The 27,422-nt window shown below is 41.5% G+C and overlaps 2 protein-coding genes across 2 annotated transcripts; both read right to left on the bottom strand.

Annotated features, from left to right (window-relative positions):
- Positions 1-637: 637 nt before the first annotated feature.
- Positions 638-7,406, bottom strand: LOC103507693 (sodium- and chloride-dependent GABA transporter ine). The gene is made up of 8 exons (XM_026822491.1): positions 7,241-7,406; positions 6,422-6,674; positions 4,676-4,943; positions 3,703-3,816; positions 3,341-3,455; positions 1,986-2,098; positions 1,545-1,685; positions 638-904 (listed from the first exon to the last, which is right to left on the bottom strand). The coding sequence occupies exons 1-8, from the start codon at positions 7,404-7,406 to the stop codon at positions 653-655; spliced, it is 1,422 nt and encodes a 473-aa protein (XP_026678292.1). The 3' UTR covers positions 638-652.
- Positions 7,407-9,086: 1,680 nt separating this feature from the next.
- Positions 9,087-22,128, bottom strand: LOC113466795 (sodium- and chloride-dependent GABA transporter ine-like; the record flags this gene model as incomplete). Its single annotated transcript, XM_026822492.1, has 3 exons — positions 9,087-9,131; positions 9,638-9,834; positions 22,068-22,128. Coding segments are annotated over 3 exons (303 nt in total), but the record flags the coding sequence as incomplete, so codon positions are not given.
- Positions 22,129-27,422: the final 5,294 nt, after the last annotated feature.

Here is a 27,422-nt window from a genome sequence, read left to right on the forward strand (position 1 = left end):
TGAAAGGCCAGCTACTTGCCTGGGGTAAACACCACTGGATTCTAGTCCAGATGGATTTAAAGTTGAAAGTATTGAAACTGATCATAAAGAGAGTAATCGTCTTAGTTTTGTGATTTCTCTCCGAAATCTTGTCAATCAGAAGTAAAAGTGTGTTTTTCTTCGCCGCCCCGTGCCGGAAATCGAACCCGGATCTCCGTTTTAAGAGGCCTTAGGAGCCTGACTACCGTTAATTTCTGCAGCAGGCTGAATACCGTCAAAACTTAGATAAAGACTGAGTGAGTCCTCTTCACAATTCTGTCAAGATCAATTTACCTAAAAATCGGTATTGTCGGAATTCGAACTCCAAGGCTTTGAAACGTTGCTCCCTGGCGGGAATCGAACAAGCCTTTTCGTCCTAGGAGGCTTCTCTTCTCATGCTTGACTACCGTTAATTTCTGCAGCAGGCTGGATAATAATCTGAGACACGGGAATCCTGTTTCCCTGCAAAATGCACTACGCTAAATTTTATGACTTGATTTGTACTCGAACCACCAACCTCCAGATCCGAAGTCCACCGCGCTAACCACTACACCACTGAGGTTGGTTTGAATATTATGTACGTAATTCTCTGAGGCTTAGGTGTTGGTCAATTGCCCCAAGAGATGGGTTAGGCTTATACGAATCTACGAATGAACGTAATTGAAAACTGTAACCAATATCTTACCAGAATAAGGAGAGGGGCCGCTATGCTCCAGCAGAACCGGAAGTAGAGGGACGGGAATTTGCCGGTCATATGATGTACGTTGCGGGCCAGCTTGTCCGAACCGTAGATCCAAGCAACGGCCACCACCTCGAAGAAGGCCACATACATCACGGCCGTGGAGGCCGTGTAGTGGTCGATGAGTTGAAAGAAATAGATACCACCCTGGAATAAATGGATAGAAGTTATATTATTTATATTTATGCTCTTCGATTGAGACCAATGATGACCACACAGCCCCAAAAGAAGGCCACGGATGAGACCAATGATAGCCATAGTTGACTGGCCTTAGATCAATGTCGACTGACACGTCCAGACTGCCTCCCCAACATAGATGCTGATGTTGATGGATGCTGTGGGTACATCATGATCGATGACCCGTCGACAATATCTGGACATACCTTTATAACGCTATTCGTCCAGAATTGGCTGGGATTGAACCAGTTCTCTGCCCAAGATCTCTCTAACTCACCCAACAATACACTCAGTCACTCACCTGCGTAACGTAGGGTAAACCAAAGAAGAAAGACACGATGCACACAACCAACACAACTATCTCATGACACACCAGGTAGCGTTTGGTCCTATGTATGTGGCATGCCCCTTCTGGGATTGAACCCACGTCCTCCTGTTTACCAGGCGAGCGCCTTGACCACTAAACCACCGTGACCTAGCGTTTACAAGACAGACGCTCTACCCTCCAAACTAACTAGACTGGCCCTCGTAGATTCGTAGAAGCTTAAACCATCCTTTCTAGCCCCTACACTTCTTTCTCACCCAAATATATGTATATGTACCTACTCACCTGCGTGACGTAGGGTAGACCGAAGAAGAAAGACACGATGCACACAACCAACACAACTATCTCATGACACACCAGGTAGCGTTTGATCCAGCGAGGAAATCCGTCCTGAATTGACGTCACGACCACTTCCACCAGAGCAAACTGAAACGAAAGTATTTCGGGTTTTAAGGTATCTCTCTATTTATAAAACGGATTTTTTCCTATCTTGGAAGAGAAGGGAATGCTTAACTCCATACACAAAAAACCCGCTCTGAGGTCACATCTTTATAAATCTATAAAAGGGAAATACGGACCTATGTTGTACTACATACTACATACATATGTCTTCCGAATTGTTGAAGGAAAACTATGTATAATGGATAAAAATGATGTCTTGCTCTTCTTTGTATGGTGCAGGGTGCACTTATCTCCATGAGGACAAGTTCGGAACCATGGTCTTACCTGACTGTTGAGCGCCAAGCATAGGAGAGAGAAGAAGAACAGCACAGCCCAGAAGTTGGGAAACGGCAACTTGGCCAACGCCTGAGGGTAGACGACAAATATCAGTCCCGGTCCTGGAAAGAAAAGGGGAAAGTTGTAGAGTTGAACTCAAAGGTAACTTTTTTCCAAGAGGTTTAATAGATATTACCTATGAAGGGGCTTTTCAGCCCTATGTCGAAAGTACCTGGGAATATAACAACTCTGACAACGGAGGCCTTAGTCCCGAAATCGAAGAGAGAAAGAGGACAGAACAAAAGAAAGCCGACCATTCCGAGAACGAACCTTATCTGTTTGGGATAAAAATTATGAAGGGGCTTTTCAGCCCTATGATAAATGCAGTTTCTTTGTGTTATTATGTCACAACTTTGGTGCTCACTGCAGCATTGTAGGATTTTTCCAATATCTCAAAATCCTAAAATCACATGTTTACCTACCATGCTGGCACCGGTCGCTATGCGCATTTATTTCTATGTCATAGCTACTCATTTTCCTCACGAGGCTGAGTACCTAACCATGCTGGCACCGGTCGCTATGCGCATTTATATGTCATAGCTACTCATTTTCCTCACGAGGCTGAGTGGGCCCCGCACACGCAGTCACGGAATCAATCATTTGCATGATACAAATTTCTTGACCCCGCCGGGAATCGAACCCGGGTCTCCCGCGTGCACCAAGTATCAATCATTTGCATGATACAAATTTCTTGACCCCGCCGGGAATCGAACCCGGGTCTCCCGCGTGCAAGGCGAGCGCAGTGACCACTACGCCATGGGAGCTGATTTTCAGCCCTATGTCGAAAGTACCTGGGAATATAACAACTCGGACAACGGAGACCTTAGTCCCGAAATCGAAGAGAGAAAGAGGACAGAACAAAAGAAAGCCGACCATTCCGAGAACGAACCTTATCTGTTTGGGATAAAAGTCACCCCGGGCGGGAATTGAACCCGCGGCCTAGCGCTTACAAGGCAAGGCAAACGCGCTACCAACCAACAAAAACTAGGCTGGCAACTACGAATCTTGGGGTCTGACCTAAACAGATTTGGAGTCAGAATACTTACATAACCGAAATCGTTCCGCTTAGTCTGCGGGTCGATATATGAAACCTCTCCACCATTTTTTATCCCTACATCTCTCGTTATCGAATGGAATGGAGTCGGAATATCGGGTAGGAATTTTACTCACCATCCAAGATCACATTCTCAATGCTCGTCTCGTGTTCGTACGTAATGTTCCCGATCGTGATGAAAATGAACACGCCGATATCTCTCGTTATCGAATGGAATGGAGTCGGAATATCGGGTAGGAGTTTTACTCACCATCCAAGATCACATTCTCAATGCTCGTCTCGTGTTCGTACGTAATGTTCCCGATCGTGATGAAAATGAACACGCCGATCAACACCGACGTAATCGTGTTAATGATCGACACGACCATCGTATCTACGATAATCTGGTTGTTGTATTTGTTGTACGAGGAGATGAAACCTTTCCACCATTTTTTATCCCTATATCTCTCGTTATCGAATAGAATGGAGTCGGAATATGGGGTAGGAGTTTTACTCACCATCCAAGATCACATTCTCAATGCTCGTCTCGTGTTCGTACGTAATATTCCCGATCGTGATGAAAATGAACACACCGATCAACACCGACGTGATCGTGTTAATGATCGACACGACCATCGTATCTACGATAATCTGGTTGTTGTATTTGTTGTACGAGGAGAACGTGATGACGGCACCGTACGCGATACCGATTGAGTTGAATATCTGCGCTCCTGCGTTGACCCACACCTGAGGGAAGAAGTGATAGAATATTAAAAGAAGGAGAGAAAAAAAGGTTTGAATGTTTGATAGAGGAAATTCTAAACACCAAAGGTACTATCGTCTCGAAATCGTTGAGATGACTAAGATAGGGTAGGAGAGAGCCAGCCGTTCGGAGAACGAACCTTATCTCTTCAGGATAAATTTCGCCCCGGGCTGAAGTCGAACGCTCCACCTGGTTCTGGTGAAGCAGTAGATGGGACGATGGCACCCTTGCTGCCCTTGCGCTTGAAAAATGCGCTGGGACAAATGAAGGCGCTTACCTCAGTCTTTGGGGGAAAAAGGGTTTATCTCGGTCTTGCCGAAGATATTGGCTGAAAAAAAGGTGGCATGGAATATGGAAGGCTGTTGGAAGAAGAAACTTACCTTGTGGTCGCTCAACAGCTCAAAGTTGGGCAGGAAGAAGTACCGCAGATCTTTTTCGTCTTCGTCTCCTCCTCCTCCTTCTCCTCCTCCTACTTTTCACGGTGGCGTAAGATCCAGGACTATAGCAGTTTAGTAAATTGATATTCTGAGATCATCCTGCTCGCTTCCCGTACTAGGCCGATGGAGGAAGCATGGGTAAAGGATACATCCAATTCCAATTGCTCCGAATGACACATAAATCCCCCGGGCTGAAGTCGAACGCTCCACCTGGTTCTGGTGAGGCAGTAGATGGGACGATGGCACCCTTGCTGCCCTTGCGCTTGAATAATGCGCTGGGACAAATGAAGGCGCTTACCTCAGTCTTTGGGGGGAAAAAGGGTTTATCTCGGTCTTGCCGAAGATACCTATTGGCTGAAAAAAAGATGGCATGGAATATGGAAGGCTGTTGGAAGAAGAAACTTACCTTGTGGTCGCTCAACAGCTCAAAGTTGGGCAGGAAGAAGTACCGCAGTCCTATCTCGGATCCGTCCAGGGTCAGCGAGAAGCACAGAAATACGAATATCAGCAGAAACGGAATGGTGGCCGTGAAGTAGAGGACCCTGCCCGAAGAACGGACAGACTTCCAGAGGGCGAAGTACACCAGGATCCAGGAAACGAAGGAGCAGGCGACTAGCTCCCAACGGAAGTCACCCATCTGGTCTATACCGGAGGAGATCTGGAGGACCTTGTGGCTGTGGGAGGGACGGACATGGAGGGTATGTTAGGCCAGGCACTTACGCTGAGAGCTGAGAACGACTGTTCCGCGGTCTCACAGACTTAGGTTTGTCATACCGTCTTAACGTGTGTGGAGAAAGAAGTTTGAGACCTATAGGTCTGTCAGACGATCTCAGCGTGGTTGGCGAACATTAGGGTTATGAATAGTGATCACGCCAGCCGCTGAAAAGCAGGGAAGTCGCAAGTATTTTGTTCTATGTTTATTTAAAAATACAAAAAAATGTCCTGCTTTCCAGCGAAGTGGGTAGAATTTCCAACTTGAAGGACGTTCTTAAATGAAAATCGTCCGGCTATGGACTCACTTTTTAATCTGATAATCCTTATCTACCTAGAGACAATTACCTAGGTACATTTGTATTAACGTCTTGACCGATCGACGAGACGAGTCATTCTCACCTCCTCCGCTTTTATAACACAAATACGGGAACCGCCACAAGTTGCCGATCCCTATCGAGTAGCCGACGCAGGCCAGAATGAATTGCACTTTCGACGTCCAATGGTCCCTCTTCCGCGGTTTGAACGTGGACCCGACGTCGGATATCGAGTCCGAATAGCTGCTACAGGTGGACATTTCGTCCGAGATGCTGGTCGTGACGCCGCCGGATGTGGACGATCTGCAACAGGAAAATGAAACAGAGGGTCAGTGAGACAGAGAAATGATATACTGATACACGGTGATACAGGTACCTATAAAGTTCAGAGTTGAGGGTGCTTCGAGGTTCCATCAAGGCCCGGGGATAGCAGCTTAACTCCAAACACAAAAAGCCCACTCCGAGGCTTAGGTGTAGGGGAGAGACAGAGAAATGATATACTGATACACGGTACCTATAAAGTTCAGAGTAAGGGTAGGGGGCAAACTTTTCAAGGCGCTGTTCCACTCAGTTCAGAAAAAAATCTAAAGGGCGCGTAAGGGACGGACATGGAGGGTATGTTAGGCCAGCCACTTACGCTGAGAACGACTGTTCCGCGGTCTCACAGACTTAGATTTGTCATACCGTCTTAACGTGTGTGGAGAAAGAAGTTTGAGACCTAGGTCTGTCAGACGATCTCAGCGTGGTTGGCGGACATTAGGGTTATGAATAGTGATCACGCCAGCCGCTGGAAAGCAGGGAAGTCGCAAGTATTTTGTTCCATTGTTTATTTGAAAATACAAAAAATGTCCTGCTTTCCAGCGAAGTGGGTAGAATTTCCAACTTGAAGGACGTTCTTAAACGAAAATCGTCCGGCTATGGACTCACTTTTTACTTTTTAATCTGATAATCCTTATCTACCTAGAAACAATTACCTAGGTACATTTGTATTAACGTCTTGACCGATCGACGAGACGAGTCATTAAAAACCGCAGTTTTTATCTTCTCAGTAGAACAGTTGTACAATAATTGCCTACCCATACAGGGACGTTAAAAACCGTTATCTCCACCCGAAACTTACGTACTTATAGAACTCTTCGCTCGGGGTTTTGGACGGGACAGGCTTGCTGAGGTTCTGAAGGAGAGACACCGCCCCCAAATCTTCTCCCGTCAGGGTGGGTGGAACCCAACAGTGTTGCGTGTTCCAGCGATTGCCGCAATGTTGCCAAGGTAGCTGAGATCGGAACGAGGTGGAGAAGTAGTAGAGACTGTAGGCGATGAGGACGTTGTAGTAGGTGGACATGAAGAAGGAGATGATCACCGAGGAGATACCGGCGCCTGGCGAATAGAATTAAAATGTGTTTGGGTTAAAAAGCAGTGGTTGGGTGGAAGATCTCCTAAATAAAGCGAAAAGTGCATCTTGAGTCAAATTAAAATGTGTTTGGGTGGAAGAGCTCCTTTAGGATGATCCTATCAAATAAAGCGAAAAAAAAATTGATGGCATTGTGCACTACTAACTATGTATTTACTTAGACTATCCACTGACTATCAGGTAGAAATGACAGGTATGTCTGAAAAGGTCCGCCTGTCAGGTCTACCTGATCAGCACACACACTATCAGGTAGACCTGATCAGGTGTACCTCTCGTCAGGTCTACCTAATAGTAAGTGGCTGGTCTTACGCAACTTGCCTCGATGGTGTAGTGTTCAAGACGCTCGCCTGGTAATCAGGAGGTCTTGGCGTGAGTTTAATGCCAGCCGAAGTAAGGAATGTTACATGTTACCCACAATAGAAGTACAATACTGTAGGGCACTTCAATTTTGAAACTGGAGGTCCAATCACCTTTGTTTGAAGAGGAGCACAATTTGGACTCACTAGAAAATGGACGCCCAATTTTGACTCACCTTTGAAGAAGGGGCACAGTTTGGACAGGACACCGATGGGGCCTCGCCTTGTGAACTGCCCCACCGCTAACTCCATGTACAGAATGGGGATCCCGCATAGAAACAGAATGATGAAGTATGGCACGAGAAACACTCCTGGAATCAAACAAAAGATAGAAGAAAACATCTTGATTTCTTAATGAAGGGAATCGAATCCTCAACCCAGCGGAAAAACCACGATTTTTTAGGTACCTACGTACCTATATCTACTGAAAAACACGATTTTTACATGGTTTTACTCAACTTGAGATGTCTGTTGTTGTTAGTTACCTACATAGTTAAATATTATCTACCAAAATCTATAATCAACATCTCTAACCTCTAGTTAAGTACCTCCCTATGATATTAGGTGCAGTCTAAAACCTTATTCGTGAGGTAAAGTTCTACCTCGTGATTTCCAGATAACTGGTATAGTAAAACCTATATTTAGGTAGATCTTCTATCTTAAATAAATCCAAGGTAGGTACCTACCTACAGGGTGGAGAGGAAAAGACTTAATGACAAGGACATTCACGTTCCACATCCTAATAGATCGTTCCGATCGTCATATTGTATGGTTAACTACCTAATTCTTGGAGAGCTCTCTTGTGGTAGGTACTGAACCGTCCACTGCCTCAACAACATCGATAGATCGTCGACTACGTGTGAACATATATTTAAATTCGATGACGTTGGAAGCAGGGCTCTTTTCTCGAAGGATATATCATTTCTGATTTCGCGTTATGCATTCGAAGTTTTGTCGTATCGGTTCGGTATCAATGTTTTCTTCACAAGGAGTTAAAAGACTAAAAAGTGCCAAGTATGATGTCAGACTCACCTATGCCCTTGGACGTCCTCCCCAGTACAGCGGCGTGTCGATAGATAGATCGTCGACCATGTGTGAACATATCTTTAAATTCGATGACGTTGGAAGCAGGGCTCTTTCCTCGAAGGATATATCATTTCTGATTTCGCGTTATGCATTCGAAGTTTTGTCGTATCGGTTCGGTATCAATTTTTTCTACACAAGGAGTTAAAAGACTAAAAAGTGCCAAGTATGATGTCAGACTCACCTATGCCCTTGGACGTCCTCCCCAGTACAGCGGCGTGTCCAAAATGGATAAATTGAGGCAAGATCTGGAAAAGGGCGTAACTTCACTTACGCCCTTTTTTGGAGTTTCCAATTTTGGATAGCAAATTTTGTTCTGAACACGACTGTGAGAGAATCATCTTCCCATCCATTTTCTACGACAAGTCATGGACGATTTTGTGATTTCCAAATGAACACGATGTGTTCATTAGGAAATGAAAATTTTAAACACGATTATCGCGAAACTAGTTTTAGCAGTTATGCCCTTCCAGATAACGCCTCAATTGTGGACTTGTGATCCTAACTGAAAGTCTAAACTAAATGAGGCACCACTACTGGATCTCAAACGTCACTGAGAGGTACCCAAGTCTACGTACGACCCTGTATCTGGCATCATTGGAATCGTGAACATTGGTACCTCTGCCCAATTAGCAATCAGCTAATTTGGCATGCTTGAGTTGTCTAATGAGAAGGTACACAATACCACCAAGTCTCGAGAGTTGGGAATCAATATTTGAGATAAATATTCACGCAATCTCCACAGATAAATGGGTTTGGAAAAGACCACTTTGTTAAACCAAGTTGGTTTGGACAAGCCCTATACATAGACTGTGCGAGCTAATTATTCTGATTGACTGAAACCCGGATGGATTGGTATTATAGGAACCCTTTGCTGGCCCTATACCCTTCGGAGATAAACTTAGGTCTCTTAAAGACGTGTGAGAGGTTCCATCATTTTCACAGGATTTTCAGACTGTATCGAGCGACTACGTTTTTGTCTGGCTGGGGGACGTTGAACAGGGAGTAGACCAACATAGTTTGGCTGAGGGACTTCAAACAGGGAGGATACCAGCCTGAATTCCCTTTGCTAAAGTAATAGTAAGGGTTGAGTGCGAAGGGCATCCACTCTTAAAATTTGTAGCCAAAACCAAATGGAGGATCCTACCGCTTTAAAAAGCGAAAAAAAAAGTTCATGATGGCAATGTGCACTAGACACCTGACAGACGGACCTTTTCAGCTGTACCTGTCAGGTCTACCTGATAGTGTGTGTGCTCATCAGGTATTAGGAATACCTGATCAGGTGTACCTGTCAGGTCTACCTAATAAGTGGCTGGTCTTACGCAACTTGCCTCGATGGTGTAGTGTTCAAGACGCTCGCCTGGTAATCAGGAGGGCTTGGCGTGAGTTTAAAGCCAGCCGAGGTAAGGAATGTTACTTATGTTACCCACAATAGAAGTACAATACTGTAGGGGCACTTCAATTTTGAAACTGGAGGTCCAATCACTCACCTTTGTTTGAAGAGGAGCACAATTTGGACTCACTAGAAAATGGACGCCCAATTTTGACTCACCTTTGAAGAAGGGGCACAGTTTGGACAGGACACCGATGGGGCCTCGCCTTGTGAACTGCCCCACCGCTAACTCCATGTACAGAATGGGGATCCCGCATAGAAACAGAATGATGAAGTATGGCACGAGAAACACTCCTGGAATCAAACAAAAGATAGAAGAAAACATCTTGATTTCTTAATGAAGGACTCAGTAACTTTGCGAAGTTCCATATGAATTGAGATGAAATAATGACTGATACCCAAGTGAAGAGTATCAGTCATTATTTGATCTCAATACCTACATAGAAGAAAATAAAGAAAAGTCCTTCAAAATCAGAACTAGTCAACCGGAGAAAACATAGAGAAAAAAGTTTTTTTTTTAAGAGGTTTGATTAAGGGAACTGTAACTGCTAAGGTCTTATCGTCCCGAAAGCGAGGACAGAAGAAAGCCAGCCCTCCTAAAATTTACCTATCTGTGTACGAAAAAACTCGCCCCAAGTGGGAATCGAATCCTCAACCCAGCGAAAAACCCACGACTTTTTAGGTACCTACGTACCTATACCTACCGAAAAAACACGATTTTTACATGGTTTGCACTCAACTTGAGATGTCTGTTGTTGTTAGTTACCTACATAGTTAAATATTATCTACCAAAATCTCTAATCAACATCTCTAACCTCTAGTTATGTAGGTACCTCCCTACCTACCTGTTTACGAAAAAGCTCGCCCCAAGCGGGAATCGAATCCTCAACCCAGCGGAAAAACCACGATTTTTTAGGTACCTACATACCTATACCTACCGAAAGAACACGATTTTTACATGGTTTCACTCAACTTGAGATGTCTGATGTTGTTGTTAGTTACCTACATAGTTAAATATTATCTACCAAAATCTCTAATCAACATCTCTAACCTCTAGTTATGTAGGTACCTCCCTATGATATTAGGTGCAGTCTAAAACCTTATTCGTGAGGTAAAGTTCTACCTCGTGATTTCCAGATAACTCGTATAGTAAAACCTATATTTAGGTAGATCTTCTATCTTAAATAAATCCAAGGTAGGTACCTACCTACAGGGTGGAAAAGACTTAATGACAAGGACATTCACGTTCCACATCCTAATAAATCGTTCCGATCGTCATATTGTATGGTTAACTACCTAATTCTTGGAGAGCTCTCTTGTGGTAGGTACTGAACCGTCCACTGCCTCAACAACATCGATAGATCGTCGACTACGTGTGAACATATATTTAAATTCGATGACGTTGGAAGCAGGGCTCTTTTCTCGAAGGATATATCATTTCTGATTTCGCGTTATGCATTCGAAGTTTTGTCGTATCGGTTCGGTATCAATGTTTTCTTCACAAGGAGTTAAAAGACTAAAAAGTGCCAAGTATGATGTCAGACTCACCTATGCCCTTGGACGTCCTCCCCAGTACAGCGGCGTGTCCAAAATGGATAAATTGAGGCAAGATCTGGAAAAGGGCGTAACTTCACTTACGCCCTTTTTTGGAGTTTCCAATTTTGGATAGCAAATTTTGTTCTGAACACGACTGTGAGAGAATCATCTTCCCATCCATTTTCTACGACAAGTCATGGACGATTTTGTGATTTAGGAAATGAAAATTTTGAACACGATTATCTCGAAACTAGTTTTAGCAGTTATGCCCTTCCAGATAACGCCTCAATTGTGGACTTGAGATCATAACTGAAAGTCTAAACTAAATGAGGCACCACTACTGGATCTCAAACGTCACTGAGAGGTACCCAAGTCTACGTGCGACCCTGTATCTGGCATCATTGGAATCGTGAACATTAGTACCTCTGCCCAATTAGCATTCAGCTAATTTGGCATGCTTGAGTTGTCTAATGAGAAGGTACACAATACCACCAAGTCTCGAGAGTTGGGAATCAATATTTGAGATAAATATTCACGCAATCTCCACAGATAAATGGGTTTGGAAGACCACTTTGTTAAACCAAGTTGGTTTGGACAAGCCCTAATATAGACTGTACGAGCTAATTATTTGTTCTGATTGACTGAAACCCTGAGGGATTGGTATTATAGGAACCCTTTGCTGGCCCTATACCCTTCGGAGATAAACTTAGGTCTCTTAAAGACGTGTGAGAGGTTCCATCATTTTCACAGGATTTTCAGACTGTATCGAGCGACTACGTTTTTGTCTCGTTGGGGGACGTTAAACAGGGAGTAGACCAACATAGTTTGGCTGAGGGACTTCAAACAGGAAGTATACCAGCCTGAATTCCCTTTGCTAAAGTAATAGTAAGGGTTGAGTGCGAAGGGCATCCACTCTTAAAATTTGTAGCCAAAACCAAATGTCAGTCGAAAGCAATCACCCTAATTAGGGCTGATTGAGAGGCTGACACGGGAAAAGGCGCTGTGAAAGATCGAGTGACTACGTTTCCAAAGTGCGGCATCGCATTAATATATCTACTATCTAGCATCGACTCTGACCTAGCGGACCCTGTTTAGAAGAAAGTGACACCTCAAGTTCATCAGATAAATTATGACGCCTCTCGCTAAGTGAGTGACATATCTGGTATAATCTACATATACATGTCGGTGCACCCAGACCTACACACTGCACTCTGCTTGCTCTAACATCACACATTTTATTTAGTACTTCAAATAATGGCTGGATTATTGCTCTCCCATTCTCACATTATAAATTTACTTTTTCAAATAATTGCTGAATTTTTCCCATTCCCAGGTACTTTAGACAAATGGCTGAAAAGGCCTTTTGTTGTTGTTGTTGTTGTTGTTTTCTGTTCAAAATTTCCAACCCCAAGAGCAAGATAAACCTTCACCTTTGGCAAATAGGGTTAAATCCACCGTGAGTATATTCAGATGGTCACTCGTAAAGATAGCGACAAAGCACAATGATGTTTAACTTCTGTGATCAATGATCCATCAAGAACTAGTCCGTCGCATCACATTTACCGCTACTCGTATTAATCCGCTACTCGTATTAATTACTGAAGAAAGTTTAATCGAGTCTGAAGTCTGGGTATGAGTCCAAGTATGAGTCATTGTATTGATGTTTTACCAAAGTTTGGAATTTCCGATGGGGAATCCCGACCACAAGAACTTGATGGCTTCTCAAGATGAGAACGAAGAACTTTCTTTGTCTAACTACTATGGCATGGAACATGGAAGGCTGTTGGAAGAAGAAACTTACCTTGTGGTCGCTCAACAGCTCAAAGTTGGGCAGGAAGAAGTACCGCAGTCCTATCTCGGGGTATGAGTCCAAGTATGAGTCATTGTATTAATATTTTACCAGAGTTTGGAATTTCCGATGGGGAATCCCGACCACAAGAACTTGATGGCTTCTCAAGATGAGAACGAAGAACTTTCTTTGTCTAACTACTAACTATCTTTGTTACCAGGAATTTAATGAGGAAAATCCCATGCGCTATCTGGGAATAAACTCGTGCCCTCGTTTTTAGAAGAAACTTATTGTTTGTCTGAATCAGTCATCGATCTAAAACAGAGTTCCAATTCTTTTCTTCCTCGTCTTTTTCGTCTTCGTCTCCTCCTCCTCCTCCTCCTCCTCCTCCTCCTTCTCCTCCTCCTTCTTCTTTTCTCGGTGGCGTAAGATCCAGGACTATAGCAGTTTAGTAAATTGATATTCTGAGATTATCCTGCTCGCTTCCCGTACTAGGCCGATGGAGGAAGCATGGGTAAAGGATACATCCAATTCCAATTGCTCCGAATGACACATAAATCAGTCAATATGTTAATCCTGGTTACCCGTGCACCCGTCTCGTTAAATGATGGATGTGGTACGAGATTTAGTTGCCCACGTAGATGTACGTGTTTTAAAATCCGTTAGACCTGAGAAAAAAAACTAGGGGACTTCGAGAAGCCCAATCGAGTCACTTTCCAACACCCTAAAGTCAGAAGAAATGACCGAATAATAGAGTTATTCCACACGAAGTCTCCTAAAACTTGTGCCACCCTAACAGTCATTTTTTTCTCAGTGTAATAGTAGTTTAGTGAACTGTTATTAGATCTCTAAAATTTTCTAAAAAAAGCCTCTGATGTTTCGCGGAAGAGCTGATAAGAAATGCAAAAACCGCGAGACATATTTTTGTACAACGGGCTGAGCATGCTATGGAATCAAACCCACAACCTGGCGCTTACAAGGCAGACCCGCTAACACCCTCCAAGCTTACTAGGCTGGCCGTTCTGTTCTTATTAGAACTCATCAGCTAGACATAGCTCATATTATAGCTCTCAGGGGAAATCACCATATGAACTCGCCCTTGTATCTAAACCTTTTGTACAAAAAAATATACATATCTATAAAAAGTTTTAAAAGTGACAGACAGACGACACCGAAGCGAATACAATAGTCCGTCCCTTATACCTTTTTATTACTATTGTAATAATAAAGGAAGGACGGACTAAATTTTACGACTTGTCTTGGACTCGACCACCGGATCCGAAGTCCACCATGCTAACCACTACACCACTGAGATTGATACGGTTACTTACGATGTAGGGCTGAAAATCCTGTTCGGAAAACCACGCTCAACACCTGTCGACAAGAGCTCCTGCACAGGAAAAATCAGTCCAAAAAAACGCAAGATTATTTATTTGTTTTCCAAGGCGACGCACCATTTTTTTTTTTTTTTTTTTTAAAATTGAGGCATGATCTGGAAAAGGTCGTAACTTCACTTACACCCTTTTTTGGAGTTTGCATTTTTGGATATCAATTTTTGTTCTGAATTACGACTGTGAGAGAATCATCTTCCCATCCATTTTCTACGACAAGTCATGGACGATTTTGTGATTTAGGAAATGAAAATTTTGAACACGATTATCTCGAAACTAGTTTTAGCAGTTATGCCCTTCCAGATAACGCCTCAATTGTGGACTTGAGATCATAACTGAAAGTCTAAACTAAATGAGGCACCACTACTGGATCTCAAACGTCACTGAGAGGTACCCAAGTCTACGTGCGACCCTGTATCTGGCATCATTGGAATCGTGAACATTAGTACCTCTGCCCAATTAGCATTCAGCTAATTTGGCATGCTTGAGTTGTCTAATGAGAAGGTACACAATACCACCAAGTCTCGAGAGTTGGGAATCAATATTTGAGATAAATATTCACGCAATCTCCACAGATAAATGGGTTTGGAAGACCACTTTGTTAAACCAAGTTGGTTTGGACAAGCCCTAATATAGACTGTACGAGCTAATTATTTGTTCTGATTGACTGAAACCCTGAGGGATTGGTATTATAGGAACCCTTTGCTGGCCCTACCCTTCGGAGATAAACTTAGGTCTCTTAAAGACGTGTGAGAGGTCTCCATCATTTTCACAGGATTTTCAGACTGTATCGAGCGACTACGTTTTTGTCTCGTTGGGGGACGTTAAACAGGGAGTAGACCAACATAGTTTGGCTGAGGGACTTCAAACAGGAAGTATACCAGCCTGAATTCCCTTTGCTAAAGTAATAGTAAGGGTTGAGTGCGAAGGGCATCCACTCTTAAAATTTGTAGCCAAAACCAAATGTCAGTCGAAAGCAATCACCCTAATTAGGGCTGATTGAGAGGCTGACACGGGAAAAGGCGCTGTGAAAGATCGAGTGACTACGTTTCCAAAGTGCGGCATCGCATTAATATATCTACTATCTAGCATCGACTCTGACCTAGCGGACCCTGTTTAGAAGAAAGTGACACCTCAAGTTCATCAGATAAATTATGACGCCTCTCGCTAAGTGAGTGACATATCTGGTATAATCTACATATACATGTCGGTGCACCCAGACCTACACACTGCACTCTGCTTGCTCTAACATCACACATTTTATTTAGTACTTCAAATAATGGCTGGATTATTGCTCTCCCATTCTCACATTATAAATTTACTTTTTCAAATAATTGCTGAATTTTTCCCATTCCCAGGTACTTTAGACAAATGGCTGAAAAGGCCTTTTGTTGTTGTTGTTGTTGTTGTTTTCTGTTCAAAATTTCCAACCCCAAGAGCAAGATAAACCTTCACCTTTGGCAAATAGGGTTAAATCCACCGTGAGTATATTCAGATGGTCACTCGTAAAGATAGCGACAAAGCACAATGATGTTTAACTTCTGTGATCAATGATCCATCAAGAACTAGTCCGTCGCATCACATTTACCGCTACCCGCTACTCGTATTAATTACTGAAGAAAGTTTAATCGAGTCTTTAGGAGGATTCTACCGCTTTAAAAATCGAAAAAAAGTTTATGATGGCAATGTGCACTAGACACCTGACAGACGGACCTTTTCAGCTGTACCCGTCAGGTCTACCTGATAGTGTGTGTGCTCATCAGGTATTAGGAATCCCTGATCAGGTGTACCTGTCAGGTCTACCTAATAGTAAGTGGCTGGTCTTACGCAACTTGCCTCGATGGTGTAGTGTTCAAGACGCTCGTAGGGGGCAAACTTTTCAAGGCGCTGTTCCACTCAGTTCAGAAAAAAATCTAAAGGGCGCGTTCAATTCTACTGAGGAAACTGTGAGACGGAGAAATCCGAGAAATGATATACTGATACACGGTGATACAGGTACCTATAAAGTTCAGAGTAAGGGTAGGGGGCAAACTTTTCAAGGCGCTGTTCCACTCAGTTCAGAAAAAAATCTAAAGGGCGCGTCAAAACGCTCGCCTGGTAATCAGGAGGGCTTGGCGTGAGTTTAATGCCAGCCGAGGTAAGAAATGTTACTTATGTTACCCACAATAGAAGTACAATACTGTAGGGGCACTTCAATTTGAAACTGGAGGTCCAATCACTCACCTTTGTTTGAAGAGGAGCACAATTTGGACTCACTAGAAAATGGACGCCCAATTTTGACTCATCTCTTTTTCTTCATATTTTTCTTATGAGGATGATGTCATTTGATGTTTATCAAATAGGTCAAGAAGCTGTCTAATTTTCATCTCCTCTGGGTGTTTCCATTTTACCTCGGAAAACGTTTTCCCCTCCATATTGCCTACGACCAGGATGGCAGCAATGGGAATGGCAATGAGACACAGGATGTTGAGAACTGTAAGTGCTTAGGTTTCGGTCTTATTGTCTCGAAAGTGCAGAGAGACGGTCAGACGGATGACAGGATAGGAGAAACTCAGCCAGCCGTTCTGAAAACGAACCTTATCCGATTTGAGCGACCCAGCATTTACAAGGTAGACGCGCTACCTTCCAAACTTATTTTACAAGAGGTATGCAAAAGCAAACTGTAAGTGCTTAGGTTTAGGTCTTATTGTCTCGAAAGCGAAGAGAGACGGTCAGACGGATGACAGGATGGGAGAAACTCAGCCGTTCTGAGAACGAACCTTATCCGATTTGAGCGACCCAGCATTTACAAGGTAGACGCGCTACCTTCCAAACTTATTTTACAAGAGGTATGCAAAAGCTAGAGGAAACTGTAAGTGCTTAGGTTTAGGTCTTATTGTCTCGAAAGCGAAGAGAGACGGTCAGACGGAGGACGGAGGACAGGATAGGAGAAACTCAGCCGTTCTGAGAACGAACCTTATCCGATTTGAGATGAAATCCGCGACCCAGCATTTACAAGGTAGACGCGCTACCTTCCAAACTTATTTTACAAGAGGTATGCAAAAGCTAATTCCTCTTAGCTCATAATAATCGTAATGTGAATAATGGTTAATGGTGAGACAGGTCAGTCAGGGAGAAAACGCCCTCCAAACTTTCTAGAAGTCATCACTCATCAGTAATCCATATAACGACAGATATATCTAATCTTTACAGTATTCTAAATCTGAATCACTCTATTAGGTACTTCGGTGACTAGTCTGAATCATTCAAGCAGGGCAGCGTCCACAATATTGTCTGACTACCTTTGCCCTATATCACCAAAGTATGTACAAGTATTTAACTAAGGGTACTTAATGGCCAATGGTGAAGTAGAATTTTCAATTTGGACGAATTGGATCAAAATATAGATTGTAAATTCTTTTTATTGGCCAATGGAAAAGTAGAATTTGGACGAATTAGATCAAAATATGGAATGTAAATTCTCTTTTAATGGTCAATGGAAAAGTAAAATTTGTACGGATTATAGATCAAAATATGGAAATTGTAAATTCTTCTCCATACTTTGGTGATATGGGGCACCGACCAATTATAGTATGGACGCGGCTTTTTCTACTTGAGATTACACACATGTGCCGAGTCCACAGTGAGGCAACCCACAACTGGTCCACAGTTTTGACGAGAACTCAAACCCGTGTGGGCAAAATTGACAACGCATGCAAATCTCGTTCTCACAAACTCTCGTTAATCCAATTACACAATCCATCATTAAGTGCAAAGTATAACACTATACACAGGTATAGTAGGGGAGATTGGCACATATAAGAAGGAGGAGGAGGGGCAGAAGATGAAGAAGAAGAGAGAAGAAGAAAACTATTGTACCTATTGTACCTATATTCTTGTAAAGATTCCAGATAAGAAAGAGAGAATGGAGAATAAGTAGAAATAAGAAAGAAAAATAGGAGTTGTTTTAGACCAGGTGGTGCCACAAACTGCCGGCCGCCAACTCCTTTTGTGCGGCCGCGGCCCACGAGCTCATTTCGATACATTCCCAAAAAAATCGAAAAATTAATAAATGAAAAAAAGTGTCAAGAAGAAAAAACCAAGGATTCTTTTTAACTCATGACAATCTTCAGGTATATACTTTTGCAAAAAAATTCGCGCTACGGCGCTGTTGCTCTACTTAATTTTGCTCCTTTAGGGTTAGTTGAAATTAGGATAAAAAATAAAGAATTAGGTAAATAATGTCAAATATTAAAACATGGGCAAGCTCTAAGCTTCAGGTTCATGCTTTTTTAAAGAATTTTGCCTGCGGCGCTGTAGATTTAAAGTTTTATCACACTGAAAGGGTTGAAACATGTTCGAAAAATGTGCGTGAACAAAATTTGAAAATTTATTTCGTGGTTTTTGTGTGTAAAGCAGGTAGGTATCTCAAAAATACATCAACTGACGAGCTTCAGACACACATGTTCTTTTGAAAAATAAATCTGAAGCTTGATTTCGAAAGATTTTTTGATTCAATTTGATAAAAGCGGGGAGGGGGTAAATACCCCTTTTAGTAAGCCCTGGCTTTCTCCCCCCCCCCCCTCTTCAACCAATATTATAGCTGAAAAATTAATGCGGCCCGCGGCCAAAATTTATGGTCCAATGCGGCCCGCGGTCACTTTGAGTTTGTGCACCCCCTGTTTTAGACAAACAGCGGATTCCCGCCCGGGACGGATTTTATTCCAAACAGATAAGGTTCATCCTTGGAACGGCTGGTTCTCTTATCCTGTCTTACTTCTCTCATCCCTTTCCGGACGATAAGACCTTGTTACAATTCCCTCTATCAAACCTCTGAAAAAAAAAATCCGCAATGTCCTTTGGGCTGGGAATGTAGAACTATTCCAGACAGAGGAATTCAACAAACCTACCATCGGTGGAACAACAGAAGTAACGGTGAATTGTACAACACTATGTTGGAATGTTAGATTGAATTGTTGAGTCTTTGAACCCAATCGGACTGCTCTAGGGTCTCATTTGTAAGGTCTGTCTGCGAAACTGTCCGGTTATACTTATCATTATAATAATAGATTCTTGCATTTTTGAGTCAAATAATAAATTCTTGAGTTCAATTGTTGACATTAAAATTCATAATTTGATCCTCAAACGCCAACTTGAGAAATAGACAGCTTCCATCAATGAAAAAACCATAAATGCATCCTGGATCCTGTAGACAATATGATTATCCTGTTGGTTTATACAGGGTCCGTCAACCTTTTGGTGACTAGAGTCCTCGACTAGAGTCCTCACACGATCCTAACCTATCCTGAGCACGTCTGCCTTGAAAGCGCTAGGTCGCGGGTTTAATTCCGCCCGGAGCGAACTATACCCAAAATCCAAAGCAGATAAGGTTTGTTCTGCAAAGGCTGGCTTTCTCCTATCCTGTCCTCTCTTCGTTTTCGGGTCGAAAAGACCTCTGTTGTTAAGGTGTGTCCACACATAGTTGACGCAAAAGATCGAGTGACTACGTTTCCAAAGTGCGGCATCGCATTACTATCTAGCATTGACTCTGACCTAGCGGACCCTGTTTAGAAGAAAGTGACACCTCAAGTTCATCAGATAAATTATGACGCCTCTCGCTAAGTGACATATCCCACTAGATTTTCTTCTTTCACTGTGAGCCGTTAAGAAATGTCACCAGGGAGGTCTTGTTCCTTCTATCAGACCTCTTCAAAAGATAGGTATGCTCCTTTTTTAAGGCTATGCTCATTATAAAAAAAAGGTCTCTCATGGATAGACCCTGTAGTATGCACGTTCTCTGTTATTAAGGATGAAATAAATATACTAGTAGACTTGTTGTATCCTTAATAAAGTGGACTAAGATCTACGAGTAGGTACCTATTATAGCTACCTAAGTACCTTGTTATATTGGTAGTGACATTGATGATCCTTGGCATTCATTCATGCTTTTGTCTCTAAATTGGCCTACTGGTCTAATTAGTAGCCCGCCTCTGTGTCACAGAGTCTGTGGCCGAGCTGATGATTCGAAGATGATGAGTTCGAACAACAGTTACTTACGAAAAAGGAAAAGGAATTTTAATTGTGTTAATGCTTGTCACAAATGTCGTTCCCCGCTAAATACACTACGCTAAATTTTACGACTTGTCTTGGACTCGACCACCGGATCCGAAGTCCACCATGCTAACCACTACACCACTGAGATTGATACGGTTAAACTAGATTGCTAAGAAGAAGAAGCTTACCCCACTCTTTGGGTTTTGGTTTTGTTGCCCCTACAGGCCTACATCTAAGCCTCAGAGTGGGCTTTTTGTGTATATATATAAATAGACTGGCAAAAAAAATAAATAAATAAAATAAAATAAAGAAATAAATAAATGATAAATAAATAGAGTTCGCAGTCACCCTATAAATTCCAGCTCCGCCTATCACCTCTACGTTGATTAATTTCTGAGCTCGAATTTTCGCGTGGGCTTGGCGATCGCAATATTATGCAAATATCTTATTGAATGCACTTTAATTTAAATCATTATTGAAGAGTAACTCAATGTGTCAAATTCTTTGCAGCGAATCGATAATAATTAGTTGGATAGGTATTTAACCCTTTCTGATCTTAACGGTCCCAGGTGAGGGATCGAGTTTGTTGTGGACTAAAGGGACAAGCTCAAAATATTGAGGGTTAAAAGGAAGAAAAAAGACCGGCCTCTAGTTAGCTTGGAGGGTAGCACGTCTGCCTTATAACCGCTAGATCGCAGGTTTGATTCCCGTCCGGGGCCAGCTTTAACCTAAGAAGATACAAGGTTCTTTCTCGGAACGTCTGGCTTTCTCACCATCCTGAATCAGATTAGCGACCTACATATGACTACTTCGGGTAAGTTAATTAGAGCGCAATATTATGCAAATATCTTATTGAATGCACTTTAATTTAAATCATTATTGAAGAGTAAATCCATGTGTCAAATTCTTTGCAGCGAATCGATAATAATTAGTTGGATAGGTATTTAACCCTTTCTGATCTTAACGGTCCCAGATGAGGGATCGAGTTTGTTGAGGACTAAAGGGACAAGCTCAAAATATTGAGGGTTAAAAGGAAGAAAAAAGACCAGCCTCTAGTTAGCTTGGAGGGTAGCACGTCTGCCTTATAACCGCTAGATCGCAGGTTTGATTCCCGTCCGGGAATCAAACCTGCGGGAATCAAGCTTTAACCTAAGCAGATATAAGGTTCTTTCTCGGAACGTCTGGCTTTCTCACCATCCTGAATCAGATTAGCGACCTACATATGACTACTTCGGGTAAGTTAATTAGAACTAACATTGCTGAAACGGTTGAGATCGCGCGGTATTCGGTTAATTCGGTTTACATCAGTTTTTATCTAATTATGTAGGGTACATGCAACGTATAAGCATATATAGCATACGTAAAGGTAAATTTCAATTAATAATGCACAATTGAAGGGGCGTCTTTGTTGGCAATATAAACCTAGATTTTATGACAGCGGTTCCCATTAGACGAGGTCCGAGGTTCGCAATCCCATAAATCAAGTCTAGAAACACATAAATCAGACATAAACTCATAAAGGTAATAGGTAACACATATTCCATGTGCCATAAACATTTAATTTGCATCTAGGCTAGCGCAGAAAAAACGCCGGACTTTAAGGTTCGGTTTGTATTCTGTCATAAACCATAGCGTTCCTACGTGTTTTAAAATCCGTTAGACCTGAGAAAAAAACTAGGGGAGTTCGAAGCCCAATCGAGTTACTTTCCAACACCCTAAATTGAAAAATGATAATAATACACAATAATAAATAAATAATAAAAAAAAAAAAAGCTCACCTCCTCCGCTTTTATAACACAAATACGGAAACCGCCACAAGTTGCCGATTCGGTCTATGAAAAATGACGTTGGTCAGATATTTGAAAAAAGAGGTTTGATAGAGAGAACTGTAACTTCTAAGGCCTTATCGTCCCGAAAGTGAAGAGAGAAGAAAGGCAGGATAGGAGACGAAAAATTCGGCTGCGGCGTGGCGCTAGATAATTTGAAAATTTATTTCGTGGTTTTTGTGTGTAGAGCAGGTATCTCAAAAATACATCAACTAACGAGCTTCAGACACACATGTTCTTTGAAAAATAAATCTGAAGCTTGATTTCGAAAGATTTTTGATTCAATTTGATTAAAGCGGGAGAGGGGGTAAATACCCCCTTTTAGTAAGCCATGGCTTCTCCCCCCCCCCCTCTTCAACCAAACGTGTCCAAGTTATATTACGTATACATTTTTCTAAGGCCTTGGGATGATCTCCGTTTCGCAGGTTGCGTCCAAGTAATGCACACATCACGGAAACAACTAATTTGTATCTCCAAGTGCATCTCAATTGCAGTGAAATAACTCAATTGCAGTAAAATGCATTCATTTATCCTATTGTACTTCTCTCAGTGAAAACTGAACCGTCAAAAACGCCCTCCAAACTTTCTAGAAATCAACACTCATCAGTAATCCATATAACGACAGATATATCTAATCTTTACAATATTCTAATTCTGAATCACTCTATTAGGTACTTCGGTGACTAGTCTGAATCATTAAAGCAGCGCAGCGTCCACAATATTGTCTGACTACCTGTGCCCTATATCACCAAAGTATGTACAAGTATTTAACTAAGGGTAATGGCCAATGGTGAAGTAGAAGTTTCAATTTGGACGAATTGGATCAAAATATAGATTGTAAATTCTTTTTAATGGCCAATGGAAAAGAAGAATTTGGACGAATTAGATCAAAATATGGATTGTAAATTCTTTTTTAATTGTCAATGGAAAAGTAGAATTTGGACGAATTAGATCAAAATATGGAATGTAAATTCTTTTTTAATTGTCAATGGAAAAGTAGAATTTGGACGAATTAGATCAAAATATGGAATGTAAATTCTCTTTTAATGGTCAATGGAAAAGTAAAATTTGTACGAATTATAGATCAAAATATGGAATTGTAAATTCTTCTCCATACTTTGGTGATATGGGGCACCGACCATTATAGTATGGACGCGGCTTTTCTACTTGAGATTCACACATGTGCCGAGTCCACAGTGAGGCAACCCACACTGGTCCACAGTTTTGACGAGAACTCAAACCCGTGTGGGCAAATTGACAACGCATGCAAATCTCGTTCTCAACTCTCTTTAATCAAATACACAATCCATCATTAAGTGCAAAGTATACACAGGTAGGGAGTTGGCACAGATTAGAAGGAGGAGGAGGGGCAGAAGATGAAGAAGAAAACGAAAAAGAAGAAGAAGAAACTAAGAAAGAAGAAGGAGGAGAAGAAGAAAAACCTATACTATTGTACCTATTGTACCTGTACTTTTGTAAATATTCCAAATAAAAAGAGTTAAATGATAATAATAATAATAATAAGAAAGAAAAATAGGAGTTGTTTTAGACCAGGTGTGCACAAACTGCGGCCCGCCAACTCCTTTTGTGCGGCCACGGCCCGCGAGCTCATTTCGATACATTCCCAAAAAATCGAAAAATTAAATAAATGAAAAGAAGTGTCAAGAAGAAAAAACAAGGATTCTTTTTAACTCATGACAATCTTCAGGTATATACTTTTGCAAAAAAAATTCGCCTGCGGCGCTGTGCTCTACTTAATTTTGCTCCTTTTAGGGTTAGTTGAAATTAGGATAAAAAATAAGAATTAGGTAAATAATGTCAAATATCAAACCCCAGTTCAAGGTATGTTCCCATTGCATACAGGTTACATTTGTTATTGTTATGTACTTGTGTATGTCTGTCTGTATCTCTACATGTACGTATGTATACGTATCTCGTCATATTTATTAAGTGCATATAGGATTAGTCAAGACTTCCGTTGAGTGTTAACACATTTGCATCTAGGATCCCGTGTGTAACACGTATTAGTGACATCCTACTACATGCTAATTCCATATGTATGAGTACTTGGCCTTCTCATTTGTTTAGACTAGGGGTTCCTAACTGGGCATGAACCGTGGACCACTTTCGAAATTCATGATGGTTTGATTAGGGGACGATAGTATCTTTGTTTTTGGAGTTGCTACAGTTCCCTCAATCAAATATCTTCTTTTATTTTATTTATTTATTTTATTTTTTTTATTTTTTTTTTTTTCTATACACAGGTATATAGGGAGTTGGCACATATTAGAAGGAGGAGGAGGGGCAGAAGATGAAGAAGAAAACGAAAAAGAAGAAGAAGAAACTAAGAAAGAAGAAGGAGGAGAAGTAGAAGAAGAAAGAAAAATAGGAGTTGTTTTAGACCAGGTGTGCACAAACTGCGGCCCGCCAACTCCTTTTGTGCGGCCGCGGCCCACGAGCTCATTTCGATACATTCCCAAAAAATCGAAAAATTAAATAAATGAAAAAAAGTGTCAAGAAGAAAAACCAAGGATTCTTTTTAACTCATGACAATCTTCAGGTATATACTTTTGCAAAAAAATTCGCCTACGGCGCTGTGCTCTACTTAATTTTGCTCCTTTTAGGGTTAGTTGAAATTAGGATAAAAAATAAGAATTAGGTAAATAATGTCAAATATTAAAACATGGCAAGCTCTAAGCTTCAGGTTCATGCTTTTTTAAAGAATTTTGCCTGCGGCGCTGTAGATTTAAAGTTTTATCACACTGAAAGGTTGAACAAAATGTTGAACAAAATTTGAAAATTTATTTCGTGGTTTTTGTGTGTAAAGCAGGTAGGTATCTCAAAAATACATCAACTGACGAGCTTCAGACACACATGTTCTTTGAAAAATAAATCTGAAGCTTGATTTCGAAAGAGAATTTTTGATTCAATTTGATTAAAGCGGGAGAGGGGGGTAAATGGTAAATACCCCCTTTTAGTAAGCCGTGACTTCTCCCCCCCCCCCCTTCTATCAGACCTCTTCAAAAGATAGATATGCTCCTTTTCTAAGGCTATGCTCATTATAAAAAAAAAAAGGTCTCTCACGGATAGACCCTGTAGTATGCACGATCTGTGTTATTAAGGATGAAATAAATATGCTAGTAGACTTGTTGTATCCTTAATAAAGTGGACTTAAGATCTACGAGTACCTATTATAGCTACCTAAGTACCTTGTTATATTGGTATAGTGACATTGATGATCCTTGGCATTCATTCATGCTTTTGTCTCTAAATTGGCCTACTGGTCTAATTAGTAGCCCGCCTCTGTGTCACAGAGTCTGTGGCCGAGCTGATGATTCGAAGATGATGAGTTCGAACAACAGTTACTTACGAAAAAGGAAAAGGAATTTTAATTGTGTTAATGCTTGTCACAAATGTCGTTCCCCGCTAAATACACTACGCTAAATTTTACGACTTGTCTTGGACTCGACCTCCGAATCCGAAGTCCACTGTGCTAACCACTACACCACTGAGATTGATACGGTTACTTACGACGTAGGGCTGAAAATCCTGTTCGGAAAACCACGCTAAACGCCTGTCGACAAGAGCTCCTGCACAGGAAAAATCAGTAAAAAAAAACGCAAGATTATTTATTTCTTTTCCAAGGCGACGCACCTTTTTTTATATATATATATTCTTATTATACCAGGTTTTGGATATTATCTCTGTCAGCTGTTGCGCCCACATTCCCACAAACTAGATTGCTAAGAAGAAGAAGCTTAACCCACCTTTTGGGTTTTGGTTCTGTTGCCCCTACAGGCCTACATCTAAGCCTCAGAGTGGGCTTTTTGTGTATATGAATAAATAGGCTGGCAAAAAAAAAAAAAATAATTATACATTTGATAATCACAGTTTAGAATTTAGATCGGTAGAGGTATAATGCATAGTATAATAGTATAAATTATAATGCATACATGCAAAGTATAATGCATACCTCGTCCCTCTTTCCTGAAGATCTAATACATACTTATAGATTTTTTTACATCCGTCGCCGCCCGCCATTGAGACAGGTGATTCCACTTTTTGTTCAGTAGTAGATAATAAATCTTGGTCTCATTTAAGTTGTTTATTGCTTAGAAAATTACTCAAGTAGGTTATAGGTACCTAACCCATTAGGTATATCTAATCTAGGCGCACGGCAGTGCGCCAGGCCAAGTTCCGGCCTGAACACGCCAGTGTGTATATTACACAAAACATTTCGACGCATTTTTACCCCTATCATAACTCCGTCAATTTTCAATGTATTGTCACGAAATTTGGACCATATATTAACCTATACTTCCTTATTATACCTGCGAAATTCCGAAGTTCTAGCTTTACCGGAAGGGGTAGAAAAAAACTTCTCAAATTAATACCTAAATACGGTACCTATATTTATATTAACATGAAAATAAAAGGAAAACGCTGCCAAGTTGAAATTGAGAGAAGGTTGAAGGAATTGAGATCCAGCATTTTCAGCAGACACGAAAAATTGGGAATGCAGACTTGGCCTTAATTTTCTGATCTCACCACTTTTAAGGGCCGACATTTTTGGATAGGAACTTGGCCTTTTTTTCACATTTGTGTTTTTGTGGGGGATCTAAATTTCATCTTAGTCGTTCGGGAAATACCTACAGAGAACTTCTTGAAAACGGCCCTTGAACGCCCAAAACTTTATAAGAAAACTAGCTGAATTCCGTCGCTTCGCTCCGGAATCCCGCTAGTTCATCCCGAGGCATGGCCAAACTTGTAGAAAAGGCATGGCCGAACTTGTAGAAAATAATAATAAAAAATACGGTCGCGCTGCGCGCTCCCTATTAGCTGCATATGTAGTTATCAAACTAAAAACACAAGCCAGCCTAGTTAGCTTAGTTGGTAGTGCGTCTGCCTTGTAAGCGCTAGGCCGCGAGTTCGATTCCCGCCCGGGGCGGATTTTATCCTGATGGGATAATGTTCGTTCTCGGAACGGCTGGCTTTCTCCTTCCTTCTCTCTTCGATTTCGGGACGATAAAACCATAGCAGTTACAGTTCCCTCTGTCAAACCTCTTAAAAAAAAAAAAAAAAAAAAAAAAACTAAAAACATAAACGAAAGCTCAAAATGTTGGTCGAAGGCGGAAAAGTTTTCTCTCCCGCAGTCTCTGCACTTTGTGTATTTTTTTACGGAGATTTTAGAGAATCCAAAATTGATTCATATCTCAGGATCCGGTTTAGATTTTTCAGGAAATCCTTTCTTATTGCAGCACACCCTAAGACCATAAAAAAGTGAATATTCGCTACCCAAAAACTTAT

The sequence above is a fragment of the Diaphorina citri genome, unplaced genomic scaffold, assembly GCF_000475195.1.
Source record: "Diaphorina citri unplaced genomic scaffold, Diaci psyllid genome assembly version 1.1 scaffold335, whole genome shotgun sequence".
NCBI lineage: Eukaryota > Metazoa > Arthropoda > Insecta > Hemiptera > Psyllidae > Diaphorina > Diaphorina citri.